The 16063-nt window shown below is 39.3% G+C and overlaps 1 protein-coding gene across 1 annotated transcript in view; it reads left to right on the top strand.

The window, feature by feature from the left end:
• Nucleotides 1-16063, top strand: part of LOC308430434 (EGF-like and EMI domain-containing protein 1) — a gene marked incomplete at both ends in the record, with an annotated part of 682839 nt that overhangs the window by 495551 nt on the left and 171225 nt on the right. The window contains 2 exon segments of the mRNA XM_080929594.1: nucleotides 4831-5028; nucleotides 6902-7075. Of these exon segments, the coding sequence (XP_080785720.1) occupies nucleotides 4831-5028; nucleotides 6902-7075 (372 nt within the window).

Raw genomic sequence — 16063 nt, 5'->3', positions numbered from 1 at the left:
ACACACATGCAGACACACAGAGACACACACAGATACACACACACACACACACACACACACACACACACACACACACACACATACACCAGAGGGGGACACTAATAGTTTCTATAAGTCCTTACATCACCCTGCAGGTTCTTTCAAAAAGTCATATAGAATGTGCACTGTTCAGTCCCCCAAGTATTTGTATGTTATCTACAGAGAGTAGTTTCTCTTGCTATTGATTTCTATTCAACTGTTATATGATATGAGGTGATACATTATTTCAGTTTTTTGTGTTTGCTAAGAATTAATTTATGGCATAGAATGTCGTCTGTTTTGGAGAAGTTCTGCGGGATACCCAGAGTTTATTGTATATCTGCTGAATAGAATATTCTGTAGATAGCTGTTAAGGCTATTTGACCATGGTATAGCTTAACTCTGAAGTTTCTTTGTCCATCTTCCATTTGGATAAACTATAAACATAGGGTTAGGATACTAAAGTTAACGATTACCACAGCACTAGGACTTCCATAATTTAAAAGTTCCCATTAGTGCTTGTTTTATGAGAATGAGAGCTATACAGTACTTGGTGTATATTTATTTATAATTATTATAATTTTCTTTGTGAAAATTGTTCATTTCATTAATATATGACCTTTACATATTTGGTTTAACCCTGGATTGACGTTTGTGTTGTCGGCTCTCAGAATAGCTATACTAACTTGGTTTTGGCTTTCCTTTACTTCATGAATTGAATTCTATCATTTGACTCTCAGCCTAGGAGTCTCTATGGCAATAGTATGTTGTTGTATGACAAAACTTTTCCTGCAGAAACACCACACTAGGGAGCTCATGCAAGTCTGAAGTATGAGTACCACCAGGGTCCAATTTAGGTGGACCATGGGTTTCCTGGGGTTACATGTAAGAGTTTGGGTAAGAGATTATTTACTATAGCAGGAATGACTCAAAGACAGCTGCATCACCAAAGTTCATCCCAACATGGGTGACAGCTCATAAACCTGAGAATCTTGGAACACCCTGCACATCCCACATGAAACTCAACAAGTTGAAGAGTGTCCTTTACAAATGACTCTTATCTAAACCTAGTCCAGGCAGCTGGGTTGGTTTCTGCTTCTTCTGGGCAGCTGGGCTCCGTTCAGAGTCTTCTTTGCAGCTCAGCTTCACTCTGAAGAGAGGGGCTTTCTGGTTTTGTTTCTTACTCTGGCAGGAAGGGGTCTAGTCAAACTAGTCAGTTTAATCTTTTTGAGTTGCTTAATAAGGAATTTCCCTTGAAGGATGGAATGTTTATTTCTTGAAAAAAAAAATAGATAGTTGGAACTTGATAGAGTACACTATTCTGTAACTTTTTTTTTTAGTTAAAGTCATTTACATTTAGGTTTATTATGAGAGAAGTTACCAATGTATTGTTTTATTTTTGTTTTTGTTGTTAGTTGAATTGATGTGTTCTTTTTTCTCTCTTCTATTACATCAGGGGTTTTCTGGTTAGTGTATTGAACTTGATGGCTCTTTCCTGGTTATGTTTTTGTCATCTACACTTCTCAGAAAACTTAACAAATTTTTTTATTTTCCTAATTGAGAGTATCTTCATTCAGAGAACATATAAAAACCTGGAGTCTATAGACTGAGTGATGCATACTTGGAGAGAGAAAGAGGGAGAGAGGGAGGGAATAAGGAGAGAGAGAGAGAGAGAGAGAGAGAGAGAGAGAGAGAGAGAGAGAGAGAGAGAGAGAGAGAGAATGGGACAGTCAGTCAAGTACTTGTGGAAGCCAGAGATTGATGTCATTGTCTCTCCCAAGCACTTCTCCAAAATATTTGTGAAACAGGGGCTCTCATAGCACCTGGGGCTTGCAATTTCTACTGCATATGTTGGCAGCTGAGCTCCCAGGATACAGTGGTCTGTACCAGCCAGCAGTGAGATTATAGCAGGGGTGGTTTTCAACAAATGCTGTGAAAATCACGTATTCATCTGTACCATAAAGTAAATTCATCTCTCTTTCTCTCCCTGTACAAAAATCAATTTAAAGTAGACCACATATCTTAATGAGACACATGAAATTTGAAACTGCTTGCAGAAACTATAAATATAACACTTTTCGATAGAGCCATAAGAAAGTCTTCCGTGAACTCCAGTACCAAGGGGAAAAATCCCAATAATTTACAAATTAGATTGCAAGGAATTAAAAATGCTTCTCCACAGCAAAGGAAAAAATAACTAAGTGAAAAGATAGTCTAAATAACAGAAAAAAAAGCAGTTGCCAGCACACATCACAGAGTAGATACAATATATAATAACTGTAAAATTTTTTTAATTCAACATATCCATGTAAATAGCTCAATTAACTTAATAGTTATTAGTTATCAAATGAACAAATACAAATAGCCTAAATATTTGTAAAAGTGTTTAATAGTCTTAGGCACCAGGGAAATGCATGTTAAAACTACTTTTAACTTCTATCTCATCTAAGTCATGTGGTTGTCACTATAAACAGTGCTGAAGACAAAGAAAGAAGATCTCATGCATGCTGGAGAGAAGGTAAAGTTGAAGAGCCTTCTAGAATTTAGGGAGGAGGATTTTCCAAATTCTGGAGTTAGAACTGCCTTATAACACAGCCCCACCACCCTATATAGCCTGGAAGGAAGAGGTCAACAAGCCTCACAGTTCTTCACAACCATATTCATTGCTCCACTGCTCATAGTATCCAAGGTACAGAACCAGGCTACATATCTATAGGCAGAATAATGGGTAAAAGGAATTTAGAGAATTTCAACTCTAAAGAAAAATGAAATCAGGCCATTTTCAGAAAAACATATATAGCTAGGGATCATCTATATTGAGCAAAATAAACCAGATCCAGTTTTATTTTTCATGTAAATTATCAAGATTTAAATCTATCTGTCCCTTGAAAGTAGAAAGGAGACAGCCAGGGTGAAGGTTGACAAGGTAAGTAGGAGTGACTAGAGGATGTGGTGGGAGTGGCTACAAGGTATGGTGGGAGTGGTTACAGGGTGTGGTGGGAGTGGTTACAGGGTATGGTGGGAGTGGCTATAGGGTGTGGTGGAAGTGGCTAATGAATGTGATGAACATAGTGACATAAAAGCAGAAGAGCATACTCTGGAGCAGGAAGGTATTAAAAGTGGGGACTAAAGTATAAGATAGGGCAGTAGGAGAAGGTAAGAGTGAGAATAAAATTGAATGGCATATGTGTGTAAACATACCATAATAAAATCAGCTGCTTTGTATGTTAACTTAAAAATAATTAAAAACAAAAATTACTTCAGTATATAATTGATTTTTTAAATTAGCTATTATTATTATTATCATTAAAAACATTTTCTTGAAAATCTATAAAAAGTTCATAATAATTGGAGTTTCATTGCTTAAAGAAACAAATCCTGAATTGTGATGGTAGCCAGGTTTTTAACTACAAGCCAGCCCTTCAGTATATATCAAAGAAAAACACAGTGTGCTATCTATATATACTAAACACAGTGGAGTATATTACCATTTACCATTCCATCCAATTAACAGAGCCAACAAAAGCTGCATTTTATGCACCATCTGTTCCTGAGCAGAGTAAGCCAAGACATGATTGCATTGCACAAATGTACACACTTGCACACATCCACAGGGGTAAGGTGTGCACCATCTGAAGTAAAGCTGAAGTGTGGCTTCATTCTGGGACCTCTGTGTCTCTAACACACCGAGTGAATCTATCTGAGTCTAGATTTGATCATAAATCAGATACAAGGGAACAGACTAATTAGTATTCTTCTATATCAAAAGTTCTTCACAGAACCTTGGTGAAATTATGAAAAAAAAAAATGTGTTCAGTCACATACTTGAGTTGAGATGTTAGTACATTGTTGCAGACAGAATAAAGAACAGCTTGGAACCATTGAATTTAAGTTTTATGTTCTTTGTCCAAGCTACACAAACGGTGCATCGGGCTTCAGTAAACTTACAAAGGAAAGAAAGAAAGTCACTAGGTAGATGTACCAAATAATCAGGGGTTCTGATTGCTTTCTGTGTTGCACGGTGCTGCTACTGGTTAATGGAAGTCACACAATGCCACAAAGGGCAGATGCTGTTTAACTCTACCCTCCCTAGAGGTGGATGAGTGTTTCGAGGTTAGTGTGGATTGTGGCCAGCTGTGCATCAACTCCATGGGGACAAATGACTGTACCTGTAAAGAAGAATACAGAATTGGAAGTGATGGAAGACCCTGTCTCCATCAGTAGTCTAGGGATTATGCTGGGACCCACCTACCTTTCTTCTCTTCAGTATGCTGGAGAAGAACCTTCACACCCCTCCCTACCTCCATCCTCTTTGTCTCTGTTTCTGTCCCTCTCTGACACAAACACACACACACACACACACACACACACACTCACTCCCCTCTCTCTTTATCCCTCTCTCCTTTTTTTCTCCCCTTCTCCATTACTTTCTCTTCTCTTTCTCTCTGTCTCATTCATTTCCTCCTTTCTGATTTCCTCTACCCTCCATTTTACTTCTTTCTAGCCATATTTTATTTCCCTTGTATTCTGCCTACTAGAATCCAACCCCATGCTGGTAGCATCTGGCTATTGGTAAATGGGGCCTTTGACAATCCTGCTCAAAGCTCTTTGCACATTAGTCATCCCTGCTTGGTGTCTAGTTCAGACTCTCACTATCTGTCAATTCTTAGTTGCTTTTTCTGTAACTCATGTCCCCCCCTCTGACCTTAGTTTTAGAAGATGAGCAGTTAGAGGAGGAGGAGGAAGAGGAGGAAGAGGAAGAAGAAGAAGAAGAAGAAGAAGAAGAAGAAGAAGAAGAAGAAGAAGAAGAAGAAGAAGAAGAAGAAGAAGAAGAAGAAGAAGAAGAAATAGACATCCTGAGGTTTCCAGGCATTTTGATTCAGAGCCCACCACAGTCATTTCCTTATCTTGATCCTTCTCTGATGGCTTCATATGAAGATGAAGACAATGATGGTGCAGACCAGGAAGCAGAAGGAGAGGTCCAAGGGCTGACAGCCTTGCACAGAGTTGGTGGGTAAAGGATTCATTTAATTGCTCTCACTATCGGACACTATTAGATAACTCCACCTAGTTATACTAGAGTCTTAGTTAGAGTTTTACTGCTGTGAACAGACACCATGCCCAAGGCAACTCTTATGAGGACAACATTTAACTGGGGGTGGCTTACAGGTTCAGAAGTTCAGTCCATTATCATCTAAGTGGGAGTATGGCAGCATCCAGGCAGGCATGGTATAGGAGAAATTGGGAGTTCTTCATCATGTTCCAAAGGCAAATGGAAGAAGATTGGCTTCCAGACAGCAAGGATGAGGTTCTTGAAACCCAAACCTATAGTGAAACACCTATTCCAACAATGCCACACATGCAAATACTGTCACTTCCTGGGCCATGCATATTCAAACCATCACAAATAGTTAATGCCATCAAATGTTGGGATGGATGATTTAGTGGAAAACAGAACTAAAGTCTTCAGTTTTATAGACCTTCCAACTAAATTTGTCATCTCTTGACTTCAATTTTTATATAATAAAGACACAAATAGAAGTATTTGTAGAAACAGAAATGTAGGGTAAAAGGGTTTGTTGATGGTTCATTAAATAAAAGACCTGCTATAAACCCTGACATTCTGAGTTCAAATGTAGGTCTCACATGGTGGAAGAAGAATCCCTCCCAACAGCTGCCCCCTGACCTCATCACATGTGCCATGGCATGTTCACACATGCATCTAAATACATAAATTAATTAATTAATATAAAAATAAAATATAAACTAGCAGTAATATATTTGTGTTATAGTTCATTTATATGAATATCTTACATGTTCCCACATAAAGGAAGAAACATTTAAATGTTTCATTATTAAATCTTTGCTGCCTTGCCTGTATAAAAGCAGAATAAATGTAGTTGAGAGCCACAATCACAGACTAAAATCATTGGAAAGGTTTTGGAAAGACAGAAATCTTCTCCTTCAATCATTTGCCAGTTCATGAGATGTGCCATGAACTCCTGCAGACAGCTGGTAAGAAAGCAAGATGGTTGCAAGGCCCAGTGCTCAGTGCTCGGTAACACAGTTGTAAACCTAGTGGAAATCTGCAGTGCACAGAGCAGCAAGGTACCGCATTTACCCCTCTTTCCCATACCAAAATGAAGAAACATGAGCTTAAGAGTAAACAACTAAGTAAAAGATTTTCTCTATTTTTACTCAGGTTAGGATGATCTCCATCAAGAAGAGAATGGAGAAGTGAGTTGATTTCACATCAGTAAGAAATAGGGAGCTATACAGACACAAAAGTGTTGTGCACAGGGTGTGGAAGAACACTGAAAACGTATCGACAAAAGAAACCTGACCGCCAAAGTGCTCACTCTACAATTCTATTTATAAATCATTCAGAAGGAAAAAAATGTGTGGTGCCAGAAATTATGATAGTCTTTTATTTATGAGACTAATAGCTTTGACATTTTAGGTGGCAGGTAATGTGCTATATCTTGATCTGAGTTTGTGGGCTACTGAAGGGTATATTTGATGTGTGCATCATTACACATGACTGTTACATTTTAATAAAAATTCACTTTAGAACCTATGTATAGAAACATCTATCTAAAAATGAAAGCATTAACAAGCATGGACTATCTGCCCCTGTTTTGGCATCAATCATAGGCCTGACCTATTGTTCTTTTACAGCCCTTTAAAGATGGGACAATAATCTAATACCATATCTGATGGAAATAAAATCTGTTCTGTGTTGAAAGATGTCTCTTTGCTAATGTCCGTTTCTGGAATGTTTGGGAAAAGACATCTGATCTGACTTTCTTTGGGATTAAGAATTTTGTTTGATTTTTAGTCACACCTGTAGCCAGGAACCAGCTAACCTTGTTTTTCATGGCAGTCTGTTTAGATGGCACCTTTGCCCTGGGCTGCAGCTTGAGCTGTGAGCATTGCATGAATGGAGGGAGATGCCAAGAAGGAAAGCATGGGTGCTTCTGTCCAGCAGGATGGACTGGGCTCATATGCAATGAAAGCAATATCCTAAAAACTGGGGAAGATCAGCAAGTTCCTGTGGGTGAGTTCTCTTCAACAAAAGCACCCTAAAATGTACTATCTGGTAGAGACAATAATATGTTTATTGTATATAAAGAGTGCTAATGAATGCTGGTGCTTATAAATTGAATATGTAACAGCATGGGGAATTTTTGTATTCTCGGGGGAAGGCACTGTTCCAAATCCTGTTAACACATAAAACACAGAAATTAATAAAGGCTCCTGATAAGGCCAATCTTTTGAAAATCCTGCACTTGAATAAATCACTAGCACCTGGCCAGTTATTCCCAATGGTAAAACCAGAAAATGTTTGTGTTACACAGCACCATGAATTTGCATAAAATTTTAAAAATTGAAAATGTTTAACTGGGCTTACTTCTGTTGTTTACCCCCACTTCCCCCTCGAAAAAATTATGTGCACATAGTCAATGATGATGGCTTCATCTTTTTATATAAGTCTCTCAAAGGAGCTATCAAAAATTTAAATACGATGTCATCAAAATATCATTTCATTTGTGTTTTAAATGAAGACAGCTTTTAGGAGTTGAAAGTTTCATATGATAAAGTAAAATGCATTGAGTTTTTTCTCTCTTTTTAACTTTCTCTTGTACTTAAAAATATGTGTCTTCATGATTATCTGGAAGATGGTGTGAACAGATTTTTCCTCTTAGCTCCCTATGTACAAGAATAAAAGAGGGGGCAGAGATATGTTCTACTTCATGGCCCAAGCACAGGACACAAGCTGAGATGGTGACATCTGTTGACCAGCACTACTCCTTCAGGTCTTTAGTCTTTTCCCCAAGAATCCTTGTGATTATGTTCTCTGCCACTTTGAATCTTTAAGTAGCCTACTTTCTGTACATAAGATAAACAGTCCTGAGAAGCCTTCTAAAATCAGGTACTCATAAAACCCTCTTATTATAAAAAATTTTAAAAAATCTTTATTGTGGTCTTTGCCCAGTTGACTATTTGTAGGAAGTTAAACCACCAGCCATTTCATATTCTGCCCTTTTAATTCAATGGCTTTTGTATTACAAGAATCTCTGAAGATTGATTACTGTCTGTCACATTACACTTTACATGATTCTGAAGTTCTCTGCAAGCACTGATATTTCAGGTAGATGTGCTGAAATATCACTCTACCTATTGTGTTGACATTCCTTCTCAGAAAGTGTTCATTTTGGTTACATCTAATTTTTTTTTATTTGTTGTAACTTACTCTCTAATGAAGTGTCAACCACACCAGTATGGAGAGGGCAAATCTTGGTGGAGACCCTCTGTTATGATGACCTGTAAGTTCACATATCCCATAGTGAATATAATAACATCATATGAATATTGCAATATAAAGGATTGTTTTATCATACAAGTCCATAGATATATGTGCATAGCTTAATCATTTAGTTCTTGTAATGGTAGCATGAGAAATAAAACTAGACAATCTGAGGCATCAGAAGAAAGTGTCACTGATACAACTCTTAAACTGAGAGGTTCAAAGAGCCAGGTGATGAAAGAACAAGACCTCTATATCCACAGACTTGGAACACCTGAAAGGTGACTAGAGGGCTCATAGGAGCTTCTCTGGAAAAGTCTGTTTCAGGAAGGCAAGGCTAAGAATGAAGACAGAACAGTCCCAATCAGCTAACAGGTTTCAACTAATTCTTTGTATAAGGGAAATGGGATATTCTTTAAAATCCATATAAATTACCCACATCAAATATGATTGTCATTTTAAAATGCAACCAATGAAATTAAAAATAGACTGAGTAAGAATCAGGAATGATGGAGCTCCCCACTGAGTGGATGATTATTCTAGTATCTTCAGTGGTCAACTATGAAAATATCTACTTAGACTTCTTAGGAATTAGTTCAACAAATTATAAGAAAATGATTTAGGAACCACAGTGCATTATTTAATTTTAATATCAGGGCTTTTTATCATGACATCTCTTTTGAAAAAATTTCCATGTTAAAATCACTGAACACTGTTTGATTATCTAATGAAGAGGAAAGAGAGAAGTGACTCCCAATGATGTAGATTGCTGATGAGTAGAAAAGCTTGTGACATGCTTCAAGTCCTCCAGCTTCCTTTTCAGACATGTTCCTGTTAACAATTTTCCTCTAAGGTCTTTATTCTATATTATGTTAATAAGATAGCTTAGAAATCCTTGTGTTATGCTATATTCTTCTAGAGGGGAGAGGGAGGGGACTCCATTGATTCACTATGTAGATGATATACAATAACTCAGGTATTTTGGAAGCCACTGTGAATTCTTTATCTTTGTTTTAAAACACTGTCCCTTCTATAGATGCTGAAAAATTACAATGTTATACTATATACAATTTCACAATATAAGACTCAACAATTGTTTGCTTTCCAATATCTTTCTCTTTCCTTATTTTTGCTCCCTTTTCCCTCTACTATAGAAGCCTAGGGCATAAAATTAAGAAGAGGAAGAAAAAACAAAAAACAATGGATAAATCTGGTACGTAGAATGCTTAGTTAGCATTCACAAGACTGTGAGTCTGAATGCTAACATTACATAAGTCAAGCAGAGTAGAGCAGTAATCCCAATACTTATGAGGTAGATGATGGAAGATTAGAATTTTGAAGTTATTATGAGTTCAAGGTCAATACTGAGTACATTAGACCTTCTCTCAATGAACAAAATAAGGAAGAGAAAGGGAAAAGAAAGAAAGAAATAAAACTTAATAAAGATATTGGGAAATAAAAAATAAATATTAGCTAAGCTTCATATAATGATAGGAGGTTACTATAAGAGACATCATATGGGTCTTTGAATAATGACCCTCATAGGTCCTTAGGGCATGACACTCTTAGGAAGTGTGGCCTTGTTGGAGTAGGTATAGTTTTGTTGAAGGAAGTGCATTATTAAGGGGGTGGTATTTGAGTTCTAAAAAACTCAAGCCTGCCTACTGGATCATAGTTTATTTCTCCTGCATGTGGATCAAAATGTAGAACTCTCGTCTCCCTCTCTAGTACCATGTCTGCCTACATGCTGCTATATTTCTCTTCATGATGATAATGGACTAAGCCTCTGAAAATGTAAGACAACCCCATTTAAAAGTTGTGGTCATGATGTCTATTCACAGCAATAGAAACCATAAGACACATAATAAATGTGGCTTGAGAACAAAACTTATGGTAAAATATCAACTAATACAGCTAATAAAATTATCACATTAAAAAAGTCACATTTTCTTCAGCGTACATTTTTAAATACCTGTCACTTCTAAGAGAATCAACAAAGCAAATAAAATTGTCATTGCCTTAATTTCATTAAATTCTGAGGATGCAAAATACCATGGGAGCTCCCAAGAAAACTCAACCCCCAAGTTCCCAGGAATACTCTAGCTATATTCATTGCTGGTTTAAAAACATACATTTTCTCCCTACTTTTCAGAGCAGAGTACACAGTTTGTTTCTTATTAAGGGTACTTATAGTTATTCAGAAAATATGACTGGGTAATATTGAAACCATGAGAATTACAGTTTAAGGAGTAAGGTCATACATATTTGAACCTTGTTAGCATTTCTTGGAGTCATCATTATTTTAACCAGGTATGGAATCTGGATTTTTCCCAGGGGTGATTAAATCATAGAAACTAGGACTATGCCAGAGTTTTACCCTGGGTCTACAAGATACTGATAATTGAATTACTTTGTAGCCATCCTAATAGAAAGATCATCTGTCCTTTTGACTTCTCATTCTGGCTCCTTTGTGATGGATAGGAAGTTCCATTTCATATGTACTTTTTCTAATTCACTCACACTTTGTTCTACAGATATTAGCAGAAAGGAGTTCATGGGCAACTGTGATTGTCAAAACGGAGGCATCTGTGTTCCTCAAACTGGACAGTGCCAGTGTCCTCCAGGTGTTTTTGGGAAGGTTTGTGAAGAAGGTAGGAATGTCCTGTCAATAAGAAGAGCCACTGCTAATTTTGGGGATCAAACAAAAGTGAAGGGTTTAGAGGCTGTGTCTACATGGACAAGAAAAAAGTTACTTTGGCCATGGCAAGCATAACAGTACAAAATAAGAGACACTTGGTGTGGTTTTGAAAGAGAACAAATCCTATGGGCTCATGTATTTGAGTAATTGGTTCCTAGTTGGTGAATTGTTTAGGAAGAATTAAGAGGTGTGGCCTTGTAAGAGAAGGTGTGTCACTGGGGATGGGCTTTGAGGTTTCAATAGTCTATGCCAAGTCTGGTACTGTCCTCTATCTCTCCTGTCATCTTAGGGATGCAATATATGATCTCAGCTACTGCTAAGGGACCTTGTCTGGTGGCCTACCATGATGCTCCCAACTATGATGCCAATAAATTTACCCTCTGAAACTGTATGCAAGCCCCCAGTTAAACATCTTTTTTATTGCTTTGCTCTTCTTCACAGCAATACAACAGTAACTATGACACTTGGTTGGCTGTGATATAAGCAAGATGAATCTTGATACAAGGAAAAAAAATGTTTTCTTCTCAAGATAATGTTGGGCTCTGGATTGTGAGTTCAGAAGTAGTACCTGAGGAGAGCTTACCTTGTTACAGAACAAAAAGAGGAGAGTAATGCTCATGTGAAAAAGTAAGGGGGGGGATGAAAACAGCAAGAGAGGAGGAAGAGGGAAAGGGAGAAGAGAAGGTGTGAGTGAAGAGTTCACAAAATTCCAGTGACAACTGTGCATAGATTTTTCAGGGAAACCAATGAAGGAGCCACATTTCCTCTATTGGTTTGACAGAACTCAGTTGCTGAAGACAGAAAGATAATGAACAAAGTATTACCCAGAGTTTCCTAGACTTCACCGGGCACTTTATTAGGAACAGTTAATGAGAACATGGAAATCAAATGTACTTTCCTTTCTGGTGTGTAGGAAGCCTCTTGCTTCCCATTCAACTTCTTATCCCTATGAGCAGTACTTGCTTATGTAAAAATATATATGTATGCTAATTGTTTGCAAGGAGCTCTGCTGGGAATGATGCCACTGTTCCAGAAAAAAATCTCAGTCCTACCTATGGAAGTTGTAATCTGGTTCAAGATAGACATAGATTACAAATGTAGATGCTAATGTATTATAAATTAAATGGTGATGCATGGGTGGATGTAAGACCATAGGACCATTCAGACCCTAACAGGGAAATACTTATGAAATAGTGAAAAAGAGAAATGAGATGAGGCAATGTGGGGGAAGGGCACTCCTGAGAATGACATAAAGAAAATGATAAAGCATCAAAAGATAGAGAGCATGCATTCTGCTAGTATACCGGCTCAGGTGCTCAGTTTGGAGCTTTTAGTTTCTGGCATTGACAAGCTGTAGATTGGGGAATATGGGAGCCCTTGGAAGTAGGCTGGGAGCAAGAATGTGGAACACCTTCTATGCTGGCCTACCTCCCCCCAACCCTATGCCATCCTCTCATCCTGGTTCATACTATCCTGCACCCTGACTGTTGTCTCTTGAGGACGTCATATAGCTTTGCACTCAGGACGTGCTCTCTGTCCTTATAAGGTATGTCCTGCTCTATCTGTAATTTCTCTGTATGCATATTGGGTGTGCTCAGCACCCTGGCCTTGGCCGACGATTTACACTATCCCAGAAGATCCTTCCCCACTTCCCAAAGGTTTCAATAGCCTTTGCTCTCCAACTGAAGCTGCTTCCTCAGAGTCCGCTCTCATCATGCTCACGTACAACCAGAAGTCCCCCTTCCCCCTTGCTCTTCCTCTCAGGATCCACCGGCTGTGACCCATTAAGGATGAGGAAGTAGAGTGGGTACAAAAACTTCAACAGTTCACACAGTAAGATTCCAAGCAGAGGATGTAGAATCATTATTGTGCACTTACAAAAACTAAAACAAAATACCTCATTAGTCTCCATCTTACCAGAGTGAAAGGATTGTGCCCCATGTGTCTGTGTGGTTCTGTGTGTATAGCAAATGCACGTTATGTAGGTGTGTGCGGACCCCAGAAGTCAAACTCCAGTGTCATTCTTTAGTATGCTATATACCTTGGTTTTTAAGACACTGTGTGAAATAAACTGAGTTATACCTATTCTTGCCTTGCTTCCAAATGAATGAGATTCAAATTATGATTTATTTACTTAGCTTTTGTGAAATTAATGGGTGATGACTGCTCAGCTAATTCTCTGATGTTAGACTGGCTATTTCCCAGCTGTGCTCCTTAAATACTTGAAGTTTGCATCTTCTCAGGTTATTTCTGCTCTACCAGCCTGTCCTCAGGTCCATTTGGCTCAGACACACACTCCTGGTCCATCTTATTTAATGGAGACCTACTGTTCCTTCTGTCTTCTTCCTCTTTCACTTTTTCTTTTATCTTTTCTCCTCTAGGCTGCTACCTGTGACCCCCCAGCCAGGTAACTGAAAACCCACCTACCTCTATTCTCTCCAGTAATTGACTGTAGCCACCTTAATTTAATAACCAATAGTTTTACATTGAGGAGCAAGGGTTGAACAACCGAAGCTGGTATGCATGGCACTTCAGTTAACTTGGGGCAATCAAATCCTCTGGTACAGAATTTAGTATTTGAATACATAGCAGCATCAGATCAACCCTGAACACTATGGTTTTGTTTTTTGTTTTCCTTTGTTTTAGAAAGATTCTCATTATGTAGACCTAGCTAGCCTAGAATATATTACATAGTCCAAATTGGCTTTGAACATATAAAAATATATTTCTGATAATAAACTCAAGTCCTCATGTTTGTGCCATAAGCACTTTACTAGACAAGTTATTGATTGAAACTTAGACTTTCTTACGCTTCATATGTATATGAATATATATTCATATTTATATTAACATATTATTTATTTAAAACATTATATATGATAATGTATTATATAGTTAATTATTAAAAGCCAAAGAAGGTAGATAACTACAAAGAATATTCTAGACACAATAAGGCAGCAAGAAGTGCATATAAACTTATAGCAATTGAGGCAGCATGTCCAAGACTTGCACAAGATCAAGTCACACGTAATCTTAGCGTGGACAAAAGCTGTGGGTATGAATCCTGTCCCTAGTGAGGAGCTATTGAAATCTGATTACTGCTAGGAGAATCGGGTCTTTAAAGGTTATGGACTTGAGTAGTTCACCAAAGTCCATTTGAAGATCCCACATCCAAGAATGCATGAGCATCACAAATGAATTTTCTGTTTTTAAAAGGAAAGAAAAGAGAAATCTACACAATTGGGTATGTAGGGAAGAAGGATGGATTTATAAAGAGTTACAAGAGAGGGTGTGAATAAGACCAACACACTGTAGGAAATTCTCAAAGTTTTATTTTAAACGTCTATTTTTTATTTTCATCATTTATATTGATCATATTTACCCAGCCACTCTAACCACACTATAACCAGGCTATCCCACCTCCCCCACACTATAACCCAGGCTATCCCACCTCCCCCACACTATAACCCAGGCTATCCCACCTCCCCCACACTATAACCCAGGCTATCCCACCTCCCCCACACTATAACCCAGGCTATCCCATCTCCCCCACACTACAACCAGGCTATCTCACCTCCCCCACACTATAACCAGGCTATCCCACCTCCCCCACACTATAACCCAGGCTATCCCACCTCCCCCACACTACAACCAGGCTATCTCACCTCCCCCACACTATAACCCAGGCTATCCCATCTCCCCCACACTATAACCCAGGCTATCCCATCTTCCCCACACTATAAACCAGGCTATCCCACCTCCCCCACACTATAACCAAGGCTATCCCATCTCCCCCACACTATAACCCAGGCTATCCCATCTCCCCCACACTATAACCAGGCTATCCCACCTCCCCCACACTATAACCCAGGCTATCCCATCTCCCCCACACTATAAAACAGGCTATCCCACCTCCCCCACACTACAACCAGGCTATCTCACCTCCCCCACACTATAACCAGGCTATCCCATCTCCCCCACACTACAACCAAGCTATCTCACCTCCCCCACACTATAACCAGGCTATCCCATCTCTCCCACACTATAACCCAGGCTATCCCATCTCACCCACACTATAAACCAGGCTATCCCACCTCCCCCACACTATAACCAGGCTATCCCATCTCTCCCACACTATAACCCAGGCTATCCCATCTTCCCCACACTATAATCCAGGCTATCCCATCTCCCCCACACTATAACCAGGCTATCCCACCTCCCCCACACTATAACCCAGGCTATTTCATCTCCCCCACACTATAAACCAGGCTATCCCACCTCCCCCACACTACAACCAGGCTATCTCACCTCCCCCACACTATAACCAGGCTATCCCATCTCCCCCACACTAGAACCAGGCTATCTCACCTCCCCCACACTATAAACCAGGCTATCCCACCTCCCCCACACTATAACCAGGCTATCCCATCTCTCCCACACTATAACCCAGGCTATCACATCTCCCCCACACTATAAACCAGGCTATCCCACCTCCCCCACACTATAACCCAGGCTATCCCATCTCCCCCACACTATAACCCAGGCTATCCCATCTCCCCCACACTACAACCAGGCTATCTCACCTCCCCCACACTATAACCAGGCTATCCCACCTCTCCCACACTATAACCCAGGCTATCCCACCTCCCCCATACTATAACCAAGCTATCCCACCTCCCACACACTATAACCCAGGCTATCCTACCTCCCCCACACTATAACCCAGGCTATCCCACCTCCCCCACACTATAACCCAGGCTATCCCACCTCCCCCATACTATAACCAAGCTATCCCACCTCCCACACACTATAACTCAGACTATCCCACCTCTCCAACACTATAACCCAGGCTATCCCACCTCCCCCACACTATAACCCAGGCTATTTCATCTTCCCCACACTACAACCAGGCTATCCCATCTTCCCCACACTATAACCCAGGCTATCCCATCTTTCCCACACTATAACCCAGGCTATTTCACCTCCCTCCCCACTCCATGTCATACAATGCATACATTTGTGTTACCCATATATGTAAA

Source organism: Micromys minutus, assembly GCF_963924665.1.
Source record: "Micromys minutus genome assembly, chromosome: 15".
NCBI lineage: Eukaryota > Metazoa > Chordata > Mammalia > Rodentia > Muridae > Micromys > Micromys minutus.
Note: the sequence above shows the minus strand (reverse complement) of the source record. Positions and strands in the feature narration are given on the sequence as shown.